The following is a 19,453-nucleotide window of genomic DNA, read 5'->3' as shown; positions in this document are numbered from 1 at the left end:
GAGAGAGAACATTATCAGCAGCTTAAAAACGGGATATCAGCCAACATCATCATCATCATTATCATCATCATCAAAGCAATATGTCCTGTATTTGATTTTTTAAGGAACTGTTTAGATTGACTGTAGAAACTAATGAGAAAGATGTCTGTGTGGTAACAAAAACTCTACTCAAACAGAGGCATTCACAAATACACATGAAAACAAGCATACCCAGCACAACTGAGTTGCGTAGACATAATTCAGGACCAAAACTCTTCTTCCTTTTTTCCTGTGTCAAAGTCAGAGTTATTTTTTATAGCCGAATAAAGTTATCACCTTGGGGACAGAGACAAGAACTGTTCTCCTTAAGGGGCTTCGGCACAATATCTGCAGTGCAGCTAAAATAAAGCTGAGCAACAACTCTTCACCATGACCCTTTTTCAGAGTCCCTACAACTTTTTTTACGAACTTTGTGAAGTACAGTATTTTTCTGTCTGTGCAGCTCTGTTTTGGGTGCTTGTGTGTGTGTGTGTGTGTGTGTGTGTGTGTGTGTGTGTGTGTGTGTGTGCAATTACAATACATAAATAAGCGTGTGTCTATCTTACTGTATTTAAACCCCGCAGCAGCTCTTTGACAATGTGTCAGCTGACAGGAACTATACATATGTGTGTTTGTTTACTGGACCTGGTATGAGTGGCTTAAGCTGATGATACACGGGGCAACTTTTTCAGCAATATTGCTGGGCAATCGTGCTAGTGGCAAGTACGACTATGTTTTGAACAGATAGGGGCGGGGCGGGGCAGGTGGCGGAGTGGTGGGGGAAGGGGATTACGGTAGTAATCTTTACTCATTGCTATTGACGACAACGTTGCCCTGCACGATTGCTCTAAAAGTTGCCCTGTGTATCATCAGCTTAAGTGTCTTGGTGTCTGTGTAATGCTCTCAGCCTATACTAACCCACCGTGTGTGTTTGTATGTATGTGTAAGGATTACGCCGTTCCAGATGCCTCTTCACTTGTTTAGTTTATGGTAGTTGATTAAAAGACAGAAATTTTGACATCAAGAAATTATTTTCTGATGAAGACTTGGTGTTGAAACATGGCTCTAGGCACAATGATGCCAATCCGTCAGTCCATCACTTTGGTCCAGACTGAAAAATCTCAACAACTATTCCATGAAAATGTGTACAAACACATACAGCATGGCATCAAGAGGATGAAGTCTACTGACTTTTACTCTACTGCCACCATAAGGTTGACAAGTTTGGGTTTCAGTGAAATCTCTCAGCAACTATTGGATGGATTACCATGAAGTTTGGTGCACACATTCATGTCCCCCTCAGGGTGAACTATAATAACTTTGGCAATGACTTCACTTATCATCTAGTGCCATCATCAGGTCAAAATTTCAATTAATTGGTTAATTACAAAGTTGCTGACTAATAATTAGTTCTTACTAAAGAGGCACTTGGCACCCGTCTATCCTTTACTGAAGAACAGTCTATACTGGCAGTCATTTGCTTTAGCTTGATGCTGCGCTTTACCTTGAGTGAGTTGAGGTGTATGAATTTTATTGGGTGTACGGCCCTGACAGTGTGTCAGCCTTCTGCGTCCTTCTTTCCCTCATGCAGGCACCACAGATGTTAATGCTCACAGTAATGAGCTGGCACATAACGAAGTTAACACCAGATAACATTAAAACCTTTGACTCTGACTTTTCTGCTCTTATAGTAACACCGCCACACAAACCTTTACCACCTGCACATTATCTGCAGTCCTGCTGAGCCCCATCCTGATGCGGCCAATAAAAAGTACGAGTTTTTAATGGCATGTAAAATTGACAGAGATGGTCAGAGAGAGCAACATCAGTTAACATAACCTTGGAAATGTTCAGACCCTTGAAGTTGATTAAATCAGTGTGCCCCTTATTATGTGTGGACTCATGTCATGTCATGTCATGTCATATGCTGAGTCAGTCCCAGCAGTGACCAGCTCTTTTGTCTGCGCAGTGAACTCCAAAAGGGTGAAGAGGGAGAAAGGGTCACTGATGAGGGTGACTTGGATGGGGTTGGGGGAGTGTGGAGTTGAAAAAGGTGAATCCTCACAGGTGGTTGTTGGTGAGGGGGGTGGAGACTCTTCTCGCACGACACCCATGATTAAAGCTCTCTTCAGGCAGCGGCTGATGTGCCTCCCCTTTAAGGTCTCTGCCACACCATGTTATGTTATGTTATGTTATGTTTTCTTCTTGTTTTGATTCCTCTTGTCTCTTGTCCTTGAACAGATGATGAGATGCAGGGTGTAAAATGTATTCAGCTGAACTGAATTCCAGACATTGTTTAGGCAAAGTCCATCAGACTTAAAAGAAAAGGTGTCTGCAGTACCAGAAAAAGTTGAAATTTGTCAATAAAATGTACTGAATGGACGGTACATGCAGTTGAGAGCTATGGGTTCAATGCCAACGATCTGCTGAAGCTCTCAACTTCCTCCCACTGGTGGTAGAGAGTTCAAAAGATCAATAAAGTCCAGTGTCAGCATTACAGACTGTTGTTTTACAACATCATTGGTCCATATGAGCAGTATGATGTTTTTGAATGTGCAGCTACAATATGCAGGATTATTTCTGCCAAGTCAGAGATCATCAGTTTAAGGCCCAGTCGTTTTCCCTGTAGCCTTTTACTTTCTGATTTACTTTTCCTTCTATGTAAAGATGATGGGTTTCCCGGGTCATCAGATAGAGATGCAGGGGCCTGCATCAGTTCTCCAGTTGCATACTATAGTTGTTTGGGGCTAACTCTTCCTTTGGAAGCTGTCCACAGCTGTGTCCTCCTAAGAACAGGGGTTGAAGGGCTGGATGATAATGCAACGGGCTGGTCTGCATTATCTCTCTGCCTGTTAATCGTCCACACAATTCCCAGGGAAACGATTTACTCTTAGGCTTTACTCCAAGATAGCTCCTGTGAGGACTACCACTTTGAGATTTATTAGTCAGTACACAGTCCTACTGTTTCTTGGTAGTCTTGTTGGTGCTATTTGCAGTTTGTTAGCATGCGTAGTGTTGTTCCCACATAGTCCATTCACTTCCACGTTCCCTTCTAACCAGACGATTTTGGTTTAAAGAATGCAAGCAGAAGTATTGTTAAAGTTTGGTGATACCAGGCTGTGTGTAAAGCACTTTGTACATGACACTGATGCAGTATATAAATCAACTTGAATTGCAAATGGAATATTATCTTTTCATAATGTAAGCATAACAATGGCTCAATTATATTGGCCCAAGTTGCCCAAAGCCATACCATTGAGGCAACATGTATAATAAAACTGGAACACCTAAAAGGAACACAGCCAATATTAATGGATGGGTTCACAACTCCAAAGTTAACGTGAGGTTTCAGTAGCCTGAATTGGACAAAATCAATTGGGTGTAGTCCAAGCTGTATTAGTACAAAATTCACTCCTTTTGTTTCCATGGACAGTGTTTTCATGCTCAGCGGCAGTGGAGGAATAGTAACAGAGGAGATTTCATAGTTAAAAGACAGTAACTTTTGGCGGATACTTGATGCGTCTAACTCAACCTACTGAAGCCTCATATAAAAAACTTTTTACACAGGACAAAAACAGTAGATTTAGTTTCCCATCTCTTAAATTGAAATTGTATTAGGAAGGGATCATCTCCTACTGGCCAGTATGAACAGGAGGAATGATTACAGGGACCAAAAACGGGTTTCAGTGTACATATACATGTGTAGTATTACATTTTATTGTGTAGCACTTTGTGATTTTTATCTGTGAAAGGTGCTATACAAATAAACTTTACTTACTTACTTACTTACTACAGTATGCACCTGACAACTGCTTGTAGACTGTACCTATTTTTAATAATGGCTGCATCTCATGTACTTCTGCCAGTACTAGGTCCTTGATAGGTCACTGGTACGGCACTTGAATGCAACAGAGCCAAAGTTAATGTTCCACATGTGCTATTCCTCCTATGACTTGCTGTGTAAAAAGTCTAAAATACCAACTTTTGACCTCTGTGTGCACAACCACTGTTCATATTAAAGATTTTCTTCAAGATAACAGCATGTCGTTTTTGACAAATTGATAATCCCTCCACATGTTGTATCCACAAGTTAATTTAAGTGAAATTAATGTAGCTGTTAATTGCACAGTGACACTAGCTTAATGAGAACTGAAGCTGTCACAGTCCCGAAATAGATGAGCTCTCTCACTCTCTGTTGTACAACACACTGAACTATCAGAGACATGAATGCGACTAATGAGCTCGTACACACTAAATATCAAGGACAAACATGTGTATTGGAGACTCTTAAGTAGGTGCTAGGTTTACAGCTGGGCAAAATGTATACCACTGGTTTCACAACGATCCCATCTGTCACGCAGGCAACAGCTATAAAATGGTGAAATTATACTGATGCATTATCCGTAGTGAAATTTAACCTGGCTCACCCTTATCTCATAACAATCAATTTAATGCAACACATGATATACATATTTATATAAATGTGTATGGAGTAGAGATGTAAATATATTATGTCAACATACTCTTCTCTCTTATGCATCCAATGTAATAAAGGTCCATCCATAATTAATGTTTTTATAAAGCAGACTGTGGGTTCTCTGCAAAGATCTTGTAATGTTCTAAGAGGTGCAAAGGAGAAAGGTCTGCACTCTGCTCTCACTGTTAGGCCCCAAATAAATAATTCAAGTTTGAGCAATATTTTGTAGATTGAGCAGTGCCATAAAGGTAGATTAGAGGGTGGAGCTGCTGGTTCCAGAAATATGACAATGCAGCTGGTGTGTTTAACCCACACACTTAGTCTACCACACACACACACACACACACACACACACACACACACACACACACACACACACACACACACACACACACACAGACACACACACACACAATTTCACTGACTGAAACATTAGACAGAAAGAAAGTTTGCTACTTCTTCTCTGTTTCTGGACAAGGCTTATTTTCTGGGCTTCTGGAAGAAACCCAGGGGGGAAATGAGCCTGTGCTCCTCTGGCTTTGAAGTTTCAGATCTCAATAACATCTTGCGTGATGCTGGACTGAATTCTGAATCTTCCGTTATCTCTGAGGACATTTTAAGTGATGCTCTGATTCAAGTGAGGTCACTTACTGTGAAACTTTAGCTAACGCCATCTAGTGAAAGGAGGCTCCTGTGTATTTGTGTCGTTGGTCCAGTTGTTCAAGAGTGTGATTTTTTTTTTTTTATAGTACAGCAAAATTAATAATGTGGTTAAGGTGGTATATGAATGTATAATGCTTTTTAAATATTAAGCAATTAGGACAAATTTTCCTAAACTTAGCAAGGTGGTTTTAGTTAGCTTAAATCCAACCATACTGTAAAGAGCACACATTTCTGCAAAAGCCGCAATCTTCCAAATATCTTGCAGTATTTTGATAACAGCAAATTTATTTGTATCTGATTATGGATCTGGATCAAAATAAATCAGTCCAGCAAAGGTAAAATATAATAAAGCTGAGTGGCTGGAGTGAATTTTAGGATTAAATCCAGTGCTGGGCTTTGTTGCCTCAATACCTGAATGTTAAGTTCTTAAACACTTAATCTGCTCCTGGAGCAAATCATGCAGAATTCAAATATTTGTCCATGGGTTCCATCATTGGAGTATGGTATGTTAGCTGTCTACCACTTTCCCACTGAGAATGGCAACAGATTATACCAGAGAAGGAGAGAAGAAGGAAGTCTAATACAACTCTGAAGACAACATGCACTGATTCAGACCACTCTAACCCTGAACTCTAACCTTCAATGTGAACGAGCCTCTTCAAGCAGTGAGGTCTGACCAGAATGACCCATCTCTGCAGAAATATCATGCACAGTGAATGCAGTGACTCTGTATCCATCCCACTGTTTTTGTCTAACATGCAGCAGCCAGTAGTTTGGTTGCCATGGATACCATTTCAGGTGTTTTTGGGCTCTACTGTCTGCTGGCGCTTGGCTCCATGGTCTGACGGCTTGTGGGTCTGTTTGTGTGTGTGGTGTGTGTGTGTGTGTGTGTGTGTTCATGAGCACTGATGTGACAGTGTGTGTCTGTGCACCAAGCATACTGATGCTGTCTGTGAGCAAAATTACAAAATACTCCCTTTTCTCTCCGCCACACCACAATTTTGCTCTGTAATCTACTTCTCCCCATGTCCTTCTCTTCTCTTCTCTTCTCTTCCTCACAGTGCTACCCCTCCCAACCTTTCTTTACTCTGCCTTTTTGATCTCTCTTCATTCCCTTCACTATACCTCACCCTCTTCTCTCCCCTACTCGCCACAGATAGATTTCAGGCAGTGCTCTGTGCATCCAGGGTGAAAGACTGATGGGACCAGGAGACAGAGAGAGACATGGACAGAATAACACAATCAGAGAAGAAGACGGAGAATAAGAAGGAGTAACGGTAAAGGGAGAACCTAGCTGTAAAGGTATTGCCTGATTTACAGTTGTCCAAGATTATGTTATGGCACACACTGGATAAAATCCTGTGGTTTGCAATGATCAATGATTCATTCTAAAACAGCCAATGAGATCTAGCTGGTCATTTCGCAGTGAGGTGAAACTGGGTGAACTTAGTCTAGCTGTCCTCCTCCAGCGTTCTGATTTGATTTGTGTTACGATGAAGTGTGCCATGAAATTAAAACTCGTCTTCAGTTAAAGGGATATTCCTCCCTTTTAAGTGACACAAATTCTTGGACACTGTTTCTGGATGCAGTGTGTAAGGCATGCTAACTTTTAAGACAAACCTAGATTACCTTTTATTACTTTTACTTTAATACTGGAGTTTTTAAAGGTTGAAATCAAGTCAAAATCTGATAAGAATATATGAGCTGATCAGCATTTTTTTTTACCATAACACTTACAGTAATACACTCAAGGATCCCTTAAAGTAGTGTTTTTTCAAACTTGTTGTCAGTGATCTCTGGTGGAAAAACAATAAAACACTGTTTCTAAATGACCTCAGTCATAATGACAATTCTGTGCTGCAATGTCATGTTAATTGTCAGCCAACATATGCCCAACATCACAACCCTGTCTCCTAGAAATTACATTTCTTCACTGTATTTGTATAGTGCCTTTCAGACCGCTTTTACACTACATGTACATTTATACAGTCAGTGCTCAAACAGAAACTAACATTCACACACATTCTGCAGGAGCCAGGGATTGAACCACCGACCTTCCGATTAATTGCCAACCCGCTCTACCTACTGAGCTACAGCAGCCTTCTTTCCTACATTATACTACACTATATACTTTTTTGCAATATGCTAACATCAGTCAATTTATTGTTAGGCTCTAATTACTTTTCATAACTAGTTACCGGATGTGTATGAGATCAAATCTTACAGGGGAAATGCACCAACATCAAAGGTGAGGGTTACACTTTGTTTATATAAACTTTACATTAGCATTATTTTCAAATAAATGTATTTATTTAATAATTCAGTCATGAATCCATATTAAATCGTAACACAACATTATGTGAAACTACACTTTCAGCTCCTGTGGATGTTTGATACATTTAAGCAAACTGTGCACTGGACAATGTGTTTTTTAGTTTCACTACCCATGCATTTTTCAAGAAATTCGAAGATGGATGTATTCCCCTATCTTTTTATGGAGTTGATATATTATACCAGCATTACAGATAAAAAAAGCGATATAAAAAAGAAATTATTCTGACTCTGGCTAAGCAGGAACAAATGTGAAATTCCTCAAAAATTATCCCTTTGACATAATCATATCCTGAGTGTGTGAGACACAGCCCATATTTTTTTGTATGATCAATTTAATCAATTTTAAATATACACATTGCGTAGGTGCCGCAAAATGATGTAGTATAACCACATAAATACACCAACCACCATTTTTACACTACACAGAAAGGTAGAAATTACATTATGAATGGATACATAAATAAATAAATGAAAGACAGCTATGAACCAATTTCTATCCCACTGCCAAATAAACAAAAATAAAAAATAAATTATATCTCTCATAAAAAGTTAAAAAGTCTTGCTGTCTCTGCATAGCACACACACACACACACACACACACACACACACACGCAGTTTAAAAAGCCACTTGGGTGTGAAGCACTTGCAGCCAAAGAACATCACAGTCACAACACCTGACACTTCCAGTGCGAAACATTATTACTTTCTCATCTACAGTACACAGCTCGAGAGCACAATATTATTAGAGATATAGAAGATGCACAGATAGATAGATAGATAGATAGATAGATAGATAGATAGATAGATAGATAGATAGATAGATAGATAGATAGACAGATAGATAGATAGTAATGAAAGTAAGACAGCAACTAAATCAATTCATGGTAAGGAGAGCTCACCTTCATGACGCACCCCTCTGTCGCTAGTCCACTCTAAAACACGTGCTTCTCCGGATGGGTGTGATGACAGAAACAGAAAAGGCATGTGTCTGTGTGTATGAGCTGCAAAATGTGCTGCTTCCCCTCTTCCCCTGGAGTCAGGGGATGGCAGTCGCTCTCCCTCCGCAGCAGAAATGTATGTGTTGGTGTTTGTAAATGCACGTGTATGTGTGTGAGATGAGAGCGTGTGTGTGTCGGAGAGGGAAAGTGCTGATCCTCGCTGCCTCTCCTTCCACTGATATGAATGAAAACTCTAACACAAAAGGACACACCTACATCCTAACATGATCTATCTATCTATCTATCTATCTATCTATCTATCTATCTATCTATCTATCTATCTATCTATCTAGCCTCTACTAACACTTTTTCTACCATCTGGCTCTCCTCTCTTTTCTGTTATGTTTCCTGTCCACCCTTATCCACCCTGTCTCACTTTCCTCCTCTCCTCTCGTCTCACCATATCATGTGTTCCTCCTTCTAACTATGCCTCCCTCCCTCTATCTCCCCACCCTCTCCCTCTAATAGAAAGCTCACATTTCTCTGTTCTCCCACATAGACGCAGAAAGAATGAGGGAAGAGAGAATAAATAGATTGTCTGGATTTCCTCTTTTTTCCCTGTCCAGCCCTACTCGTTTCCTTCGCCCTAAACTGTGCATGGTAGTGAGCTGTTCTGCCCTTGTGCCTGTTTTTAAGAAATCTCCATGTGATTAAAAACAAACATATTATTTTCAATACTAGTTGATTTTGCTCAGAAATTGTCTTATTTATGCAGAGGCACAGGTAAAAATCATAGTGCACCACTCACTCACAAACATTCATACAGTAATTTCATTCATTCGAGTATTACAAAGTATTATATCAGGCTATATCTACAGCCTTACATTTATTTTGTTTTATTCCCCTGTCTCTGTTTGATCAAATGTGATGCAGTCAAAAAGTGTGCAATAACTCAGGGCACACACACACACACACACACACACACACACACACACACACACACACACACACACACACACACACACACACACACACACACACACACACTAAGGCATCCACTTTCCTGTTCATATTTGCGACTCAGACAAAGAGCTGTAGTCTACAGAAAGAGATGCTACATGGTGTTCGAGAATGAATCTCAGAGTTCAGTGCCATCAAGTGCAGATATCATAAAGTAATTCCCTGAGGTTAACTTCACACCTTTCAGTAGGCAACAGTACATTGCACATTGAAATGCAATGCATCTCCTGTTCACATGCAGAGTAAGGATAGTAAATCTTTTAAAGTCAGTCTGCCCTGCAGCTGTGTACTGGCATATGGTGGCCAACAGAGGGTACTATTACACTTAAGGAGTCAGACAATGTATTACAATTGTAGAAGGGAAGAGAAGAGAAGACAAGACAAGAGAAGAGAAGCAGGCTTGGATTACAGTTTTTCTCACTTGCTTTAGTACATTTCTCAGATCAGAATTGAAATGATCAAAACTACTTGTTCATTCTTCACATCATCTCGTCACTTGTGCACATCATAAAAGCAATTTCTCATTGTTTTGAACATATTCCACATACTTTGACACATTGAAGCAAATGATTATGTACAACTGTCTGCTGTTTCCTACGTTATCATTTGGTTATGTTATGCTGATCCCAATGAATTATACCGGTTCTCTGTTGAATAGTCTTACCCCCCAAAACATCTGTAAACTGTACATAACTCTCTCACTCATACAAATGCTTGTTGCTTACTCTATTTTTTTTGTCAGTTGTCAGCCAGTGTCATTGTATTATAGAAATACAATTATAAACTCTGGGATAGCCTAGGGATTGGTAGAAATCTAACGTGTGAGGCCTAATGTCAGTCAATCATCATTTGTAAGACTGTTTAACTCACTAGTGTCTGTGCAAAATTGATATACACTTTACTCAGCAAACTTTCACAAATCACTTGCAAGACTACAAGGATGACCTTTAGCTCAAGTTTAAGATTGTTCATGTTAAAACATCCACTTAGATTATCCTAACTCATATACTAACTCCATGTAAATAGTCCTGACTCTTAACAGAACAGAAATGCTAAAAGGTGGACTCATCCTAAAGCATTTATCTCATCCATGCTTGTCTAATGTATAATATGTATCTGCATATCTCATTTAGCTTTTCTATCTGCTGTGACTGCCTCTGAACTCTGAAATGTCTCTCTCTGCATGCGTCTTTGTGCTCCACATCAGAGGAGTTTTCATCCCTGAAGGGATACTGGGTCATTACAGTAGCAAAGAGCTGGCTATTAATAAATATACAACAAATAAGATGCATTTAAGACACAAGAACATCTTCATGCAAACTTCAGAAGTAGGAGCTCTCACTATAGTGCCTATTTTACAGATGCACAGAACAAAAATCTGTGGCTAATATGATATGTGAAATGATCCGTGTTGCATGTAAGACATTCATTTCCAGGTGCAGGATGTGTCCGTTTCTCTACACACCAAAAAGACAAGATCGTGTGTTTGTTGTTTGTCACAGGTGTCTGACACCCATCTGTAGAAATTGGAGAGATTTTGTTTATTGTATTGTATTGTAGAACTATGAGTTTCTAGCTGACTTGACACAGCTCCCAACAAAGAAAAAGGGAGACTCTACTTGGCCCTGTCTTATATTGACAGGTAGGTAGGTAGGTGTGAGTGTGAGTGTGTGTGTGTGTGTGTGTGTGTGTGTGTGTGTGTGTGTGTGTGTGTGTGTGTGTGTGTGTGTGTGTGTGTATAAACAACTGGCTCAGGTCATTTCACAGCCAGTCTTCAGGTATCAGCTCCAGCACTCCTTTGGCAGGTCGTAAGGCAGGTGGTGGGGAGCCTTCAGATGCTTGGCTTCATGAAGCGTCAAGCTGCGCGCTCCCTCTGGTCAGTGTCAGCTCGCACTGTTAGATGCAAAGCAGTATGCTGAGCTGTTTTATAAAAAAAATTTTCACCTGTTTTCTGCCTTCTGTACACTATTTGGATGTTTTGCAATATTCACATCCACATCACTAAATGTTTTCACTGAAGCTGTGAAGCTCCAGAACTGGTGGATGTTAGATAAATATGTAAATTGGTATGTGGTTTATTTCACAGGTTGTTAAATTTACAACCAACCAAGTCAGAGCCACAGTGACTATATATTCCTGTCACCACATGAATCTCTGCAGTATTGCAGTACTAACACATCACAATCAGGACAAGGTAGGGTCACTCTAACGCCATCTTAGTTAAGTTTACTACCACTGTGGATGTAAACATGTATATCTATACATATTTATTATTACTATTATTATTCCTCTTCTTATTCTCCCTCTGTATTGTTCGATAATGTATCTGATGTACTCTGGGCCTGGCTATATTGAATTTGGTGTCTTGTGAGCCCACCTGGGCATAATTATACACGTAACACAATAATAAAACTTTATTCATTTATTCTAAAATAAAACAATTTTAGAATAAAAATTAAAGTTTATAGATTGTAAATAAAGAATATTTTGAATGTTGTATTCTAAAGAATAATAGAATTGGTCTTCAGTTTAAATGAAAGGTTATAACATTAAAGCTCATTTTTATTTTTTTCTATTCATGTTTAGTTTCAAGTTTGGACCTTGCAGCTGTTCTTTTGCATATTTTAAATTCAGATATTTAAGGGATGTACAACATAACCACAATTCCTTACCAAATAATGGGTGGGGTTTTCATAAATGTGTCTATCCTCCTATTTCTTTGATCACACACAGAGGCATAGGGTTGAGTATAGTATATAGAGTTTTATTTTGCCCTAAAGCCACACTTTTGGCACTCACAGAAAAAAAGGCTGGGGCAGTCCAAGTGTCTAGCTAGTTGCTAAAAAGCTAGACTGTATTTTGAGGTATTGCTGTTTTTGTATGCCAGTTGTTTGAGTAGTCTCTATCTTGAGCCTGATGTTAGCTCACAGGGTTACAATATTATTGTACAGGTTATGTACATAGCACTTTGGGGCTGAAACAACAAAAGAGGAACAACAAAGAGGCAGAAAAAACACTGAGACAGGTTCGGTTTGAAGGTTTTAACCAAAAGGCATACAGGGTTAAGGTGAGGTGAAGCAGGCAAGGGTTAAAACAGGCAAGCAGTCCAAAACCAAGGCCAACGAATCCAGAAGGGAGTAGGCAAAAGCAAAATCCACAATGATCTAAAAATCAAGCAGAACGTGAAAAGCACAGGAAAACAGTGGAGAAAATGTGAGAATGCTTGACAAAAGACAAAATTACAAAAGAAAAGGGAAGCACACAGACTATATATACACAAAAGACAGGCGGATAACAACACACAGGTGAAACTCATTGAGACAGGACACACAATCAAACAGACAGGCAAACACACAAAAACAGGAAGTGAAGTACAAAAAACCATGACAGAGGGAGAAATTTTAGTATTCACATCGTTAGGTTTACATCAGTCTCATTTTATCAGTGGATGTGGACATGAACAAATCAGTGTGTGTGCGTGCACGTTCATGTGTGTGCGTGTAGGTGTGTGTGTGTGTGGCAGTTACACTGTTTGTGTGGGATTTACTGTCAGAAAGTGACAGCCTGGAAAGGAGTTGCACCAACAAACAACTTCAGCTGCTTGATTTGATTTCCCATCATCTGTATCTATCTGCACCATATGGTGATTTGTTACAGGAAATACACCAGGGGCTTTAAAATCATTTTATTGCAGGATCTCAGGGGTGTGAAGACAAGATACAGACTCTAATTGGAGTATTGGCGCAGATGCACAAGTAAAAAGTTTAATTTGTGACACTTTCTCACTTACTTACTTACTTACATACATACTGTATTTGTACATGAAACATATCAAGATTTAAAGAATCCTCAGCTGCTCATGGATTGGTGTTATCCAATGGAGGCACATGACCTTCCCTTTCCCCAAGTCTTGTGCTTTTTCATCCCTCTCCTCTTTCCTTCTATCACTTTCTGCAAGTGTTTCTGGTTCTGGAGCTGAGGAGTCTGGACTGTGGTTGCCAGTCACCTGCTGCCCCCGTGTTCCTGCTGGACACCCTCTGCTACAATTATTGTTACTAGTCCTATTGTTATTATTGTTATTATAATCATTAACATTACGATTAGTATCATTAACGCTACTATAAATATCTGTACCATTTTTCATTCAGTCTATAGCAACATTACCTTTACTGTCTGTACCTCTGTGTGTATATTGTGTAGGCTGCCTCCCTCCCCTCTCTCTTTCCATCCCTCTCTCTCTCTCTCTCTCTCTCTCTCTCTCTCACCCCCAACTGGTCGAGGCAGATGGCCGCCCACCCTGAGCCATGGTTCTGCTCGAGGTTTCTGCCTCTTAAAAGGAAGTTTTTCCTTGCCTCTGTCGCCTAGTGCTTGCTCTCAGTGGGAACTGTTGGGTTTCTGTAAATATCATCACAGAGTACGGTCTAGACCTGCTCTTTTATGAAAAGCGCTCTGAGATAACTTTTTTGGTGTGATTTGGCGCTATATAAATAAAAGTGAATTGAATTTAATTGAAATGACCTGAGGAAGTTGGAACAAATATCGTCAGTAAGTTCATCCTCTAAATAAAATAAAATGGTAAGAGACTGCATTTATACAGCACTTGCCTGGCATTCACCAACACACTCACACATGCCATGCAAGGCTCCTGCCTTGGACATACTGGGGGCAATTTAGGGTTCAGTGTCTTGCTCAATGACGTGAGACAGCAACTCTCAGCAAGAAAATGAGAGACTCAGAAGAGTAGTTTACAGAGCAATAAAAGCATCACTGTTCCTACCTGTATATTTATTACAGTTTGCTCTGAATTAAATTAGACTCTCTGTGGACAGGAAAAAAATCATACATCAGAAGGACTTCCTGACCTGACCGATGAGTCTTTTTTCATGATACATCAAACAGTCAGCAGCACATATAAAGATACTGCACTTAAATAGTGCACCCTGTAGCTCTGCTTCATCCGTTTTATTAAACAATTCTGAACAGTGAGTGTACTGAGCTTGTAAAATCCAACTATTTCTGAAATATTTCTATAATTTCCAAATATTTCTACAAATCAAGATACTATAGAGGACTGAAGGGACTATTAAAACCAGAGAGCTTCTAGAGATTACCACACCGATATATATGCCTGGTTTAAATCACTCTGACATTTTGATGACATATGGTTTTCACAAATTAGTAAGCACCCTACCAGCTCACTCATGTAACACTTTTTCAACAAAAATAACTTGTTTTTCCCAACGTCAGAGACTGACTTTTATAGGTTTCAGCTAATTGACTAATTAGTTCACCTCATAAAAAGGCATGGGTATGGCTTCCAGTGATTTTGTTACCATTAATCTGTCTCGGCATGCGGTTGTGTGTAAAGAGAGAGAGGTAATATGTTTGGAGTCTGAAATGCCACACATTAAATAAAGGAAGAACAAAACAGCCAATTAAATTAAATGAGACGAGGGAGATTTAAAAGCTCCCATATGGGGGAACTGACAGCAGGCATACTTCAAACCAGTAGCTCGTGGAGAGACATTCGATTAGTTAGTGCTGAAACTGTTCATCATAATGGCTATGAATGTACAACACACACCTGCATGCAGTCGGATGTGTGCACAGAGACACGCAAAAGCATGCACACGCACAAAATGCGGTAACAATCTTTTAAAATAAAAGTCCTCCTTTTATTAGGCAATAGCTCCCTCTACTGTTCTTGATCTAAGTAGTACAACCTCAATCACTACACTATGAATAAATACTAAAACTTTCATTTACAAAATTCACAACATTTTGCAAACAGGAGTTGTCCTTTTTTCATCATGGTGTTGTTTAAATTTTGTAAAAGATTTGAGAACTGTGTGTCAATGTGTAATATTCTCTAAACAAATGACTATGCACAACCACTTCTTCAATGCAGATGGATTTCTGACGAAGTTGATTACAGCAAGAGAGATCAAAACCCAGTGATTCATACATGAGTATGTCTTACTAGCAGTAGTGGGTGGCAATTAGATAACCGCAAGATGACTGAAAAGCTGTATGAATGGTTGTATGACCGTGTTGACTGAGAATTATCAACGTGATGTGTCTGCAACACGTGCAGCATTACACATTTTTAGCAGCAAACAGACAGGAGGGAGGAAAACTTTAATAAATAAATTAATAAAAAGTGAAGTGAAGCTGAACAATCAAAGAGGGAGCCAAACACCCCAAGCATTAATTTAATTGGTTGTTAGATTGATGATAGTAAGCTTCTGGTCAAAGGCACCTATGTACATTTATCTAGATTCTTTTCTGGCTATTAAATCTGACCACAATATTTCTCTCACTGAAATAAAGACATCTCTCTCCCCTTGTCTCACTTTCTGCAAAAGGACCTTTGTAAATTTCGGTAGGAATAAAATCCTAATATGTGAAAGCTCAGCTAACTTTAATTAGCCCGTGCAGAGGCACAGAACGTTGTTGCTCTTTAATTTTACTGGCTTCTCTTCACTAGCTGTCTTCCATTTGCCACACAGAGAAAGTATCCTGCTATGAGAAAACACCCTTAATTAACCAATCGCACTGTTATCTGTTACATTTTCACAGTAACAGATAACATGAAAATGAAACAGTTTTTCCTTAATGTCTAAGAATAAAAGATGAAACTGGAGCGTCTTGTTGAAAGATCAAAGCAATCTAACAGCATTATGGGGAAGCTGCTGCCCGAGCTGAAATCCTGAGACACAGTTAGCCTACAGCATAAAGCTCAAGGTGAGTATTTCCTCATGCTGGATAACTGTCAGACAGTAGTAACCACACATTATCAAAGGGATTGGTAAGGATTAAATGTGATGATTGGGAACAGTGTAACTGAGTTTAACTTCATCATTACTTATAGGGAGTCTTTGGTTTTAAAGGTCTATTTCTTCACTCCAAAGGAGTTACTATATAAACTGTTGACACTGTGTTCTGTAGATCCTCCAGATCCTCCAGATCTACTGGGACACGGTTTCTAATAAGAGATGTTGCTGTGTTTTTTTTAAATGTAAGATTTAAATGCTGTGAGCATTACAAATGAAATCCCATTTACCTTCATAAGGCTTTTTCGATATGCCAGTACAGTATATACCATGAGAGATTCAAATTTGTCAACCATTGGAGATTTTGCCATACTGTTTATACCACTGTTTCTGTCAAGGCCCCCTATGGAAGCTGAGAAAAATGTGGGCGCCTTCCCCTTCACAACACTTGATATATTTTTAATCAACAAATATTGATACCTTGGGAATTAGTAACAAAAGGAGTCGAGGGTCATTTTATTGAAATCACATTATCAAAAACATGAACTGTGAGTTTATTTTCATGCATGTTTTTGTTGTGCAAATGTTAAACTCTCCTGCGACGCTGACAGTGAATTTAGATTTGATCGATTTTGATCAATGAGTATTACATGTATTACCACTGATTTATATCCTGTAGTATCTCTACTATCTACTACTACTACTACTATTACTACTCTAGTATTGTAGGGTAAATCAATGGGTCTGAATTATATTTGATAATAAACAATAATTTATTTTAATACATTTTTTCACCGGTGAAAGGAAGTACCTTGATTAGTTAGGTATTTCATTTGCTGGTTTAGACAAAAAGAGATATCCATGTGTGGTTATTTGATCCATAAACAGTTTCTCAATTAATTTTCCAGAAAATGTTATATCGTGATATACAGCATGTTAATATTATAATATAAAATTACTTATACCGTGATAGAGGATTTTATCCGTATCGCCCACTTCTCAGTCTAACCTCCATTGTATGTGGATGCCCACAGTAATCTAAAAGATGGTTATCTCAAAACCTGAACAGGTAAAACCAAAACTATCTGCATGGATATACCACTAAGGGTAAGAAAACAAGTTTTTTGTAAACATCATCATACACTGTAAAACTTCCCTCGCTCTCCAACCACTTCCAGAGGATAAATCTCATCAAAAGGGTATGTGTAGAACTTTTCACAGCAAATAATCAATACTAATAATTCATACAATAGCTAATCTGCAGCAAGAAAACACTTTATTTTGTTTCAGCTCGAGCTGAGTTCCCTTAACTCTCTTCTTTCATCGCCATGATCCTGTCTCCAACAGCATGAGATGAATTAAATAAATAACCATAACTATTTGTATCCAGGAGAGAAAACCTCAGGGCCCTATATAGTTCGACCAATAACCACAGACTTGATTTGAACATCAGCACAGTCGCCATGAAATTGAAAATTTAATCAGCATGGGGAGCCAGCTCTACTCTGAGCTGCCAACCCTTAAATTTCATCTGGTACACTTCACCGTCTTTGACCTGGAGCCTCCCCACCTGGCTGTAAGCTTCTACTTTAAGTCCATCTTAAAACTATATAGTTTACACACTTCAATCAATCAATAAAAACTTGAAATTGTAATTTACTCAGTGCAATGCATGTGAAATGTAAACAATCATTAGTGACTTAACATAAAATAATGGAGAATCCAACCATTAACCACAGACTCCTAATGGTATTAAATCCACTAAGATGCACTTACACCTTAATAACCACACTGCACATGAGCTGAAATGAATCAGTCAGCATAGGTTCATGTAACAGGAAAAGAGAGGTGAGTGAAGAAAATACACACCGTAGCTACTTGCAAATATCTCTATCAGCATGTTCCACCAGAGTGCTGGTGCTCTACAGAGTGTTTACAAAACTATAGACAAGTTCACACTGTGACCTTGTAAAATCTGTCACACTGTGTAAGGTGAGTCTAAAAATGACAGCCTGGTAGCTCCACGATAGAAAAAGAAACAGGTGTTGTTACCTCTACTTGCATTGTTCTTTGGTGATCCAAGCAACATGTGCACAATATGTTTTATTTATTGATGTGTAAATAAGTCATAATAATCCAATAATGACCTATAAGTCAGAGAGGCTAGTTGGAAATGAAAGTTAATTTTAGTAGTGGTTTGTTGTTTAAATTGGTCATATTATGCTCATATTCATAATTTTATTTAGGGGTTGCACCAGAACACGTTTAACATGGTTTCATTTTTAAAAACACCATATTTTTGTCATTCTGCACATTGCTGCAGTACTTCTTTTCACCCTGTGTGTTGACCACTCCGTTTTAGCTATCGAGTGAAGCATCTCATATCAATTTGATCTTTGTTTGGAGTTGTGCATGTGCAGTACAGCCAATCAGAAGCAGAGTAGGGCGGGTCCTGACAAGCTGGTAACCACTGCTTTGGTTCAGCTGTGTGTGTTCCAAGCATAGACTGTTTATAAAAAGGTTCCAAGCGGGAACCTGGAAAATAGACGATAAAGCAGTGTATGCTTTAGGGCGTGACTACCCAGTGATTGAAAAGTCACTACCATGGCGACCTGTCGAGCAGGCTAGAGTGACTTGTACCATCGCCACTGTGTAAATTTAACCCACTGGTTGCAAAGAAACAACATGGCGGCGGACTAACTGCCAAACTCTGGGCTTCAAAACGGCAGTCCACAAACCAACGGGAGATGTCACAATGACTACTGTATGTCTACTTCTTTTATACAGTCTATAATGTGTTCCCTAGCCAGCTTCGCACCCTAGACTGAAGCAAGACTCTAGTCAAGCTGTTTTCAGGCAGTTCAGGAGCAGTGTTTTCTGTGAGAGAGGTAACTCTTCGGGGTGGACTTTGGGCTTTTCACTTTGCAAACCTATTACATTAACAAAATAAACATATAGCACAATAACGGTAGGGGAAAAAAACAAAAAGCATAATATGATCTCTTTCAGTATAAACATTTTCACCTGTGGTATTCACTAGCTTTGATGTCAACGATGTGATGCGCAGCGCATCTATATTTTATGCAATAATGAGGCTTTAAGAAGCAATTAGTTTAGACTGAAAGGATTAAAACATGAAATCAGGTTAGAAGTGCTCGTCTGTTATGTAGCACTTTAGTTCAGGTTTTCTGAGACTCATGACTGACTCAGTTTGACAAGTTGATGCTGAA

At 39.1% G+C, this 19,453-nt stretch overlaps 1 protein-coding gene across 1 annotated transcript in view; it reads right to left on the bottom strand.

Moving 5' to 3' along the window:
* The window catches only part of LOC119917526 (inactive phospholipase D5-like), a 50,148-nt gene extending 41,309 nt beyond the window's left edge, over positions 1–8,839 (bottom strand). The window contains exon 1 of the mRNA XM_038737890.1: positions 8,392–8,839. Coding sequence (XP_038593818.1) covers positions 8,392–8,397 — 6 coding nt within the window. The 5' untranslated portion in view covers positions 8,398–8,839. The remainder of the gene's footprint in view (positions 1–8,391) is intronic.
* Positions 8,840–19,453: the final 10,614 nt, after the last annotated feature.

Source organism: Micropterus salmoides, unplaced genomic scaffold (genome assembly GCF_014851395.1).
Source record: "Micropterus salmoides isolate LMB-PRFRI ecotype aquatic unplaced genomic scaffold, ASM1485139v1 Ms_hic_scaffold_22, whole genome shotgun sequence".
In the NCBI taxonomy this organism is placed as follows: Eukaryota; Metazoa; Chordata; class Actinopteri; order Centrarchiformes; family Centrarchidae; genus Micropterus; species Micropterus salmoides.
Note: the sequence above shows the minus strand (reverse complement) of the source record. Positions and strands in the feature narration are given on the sequence as shown.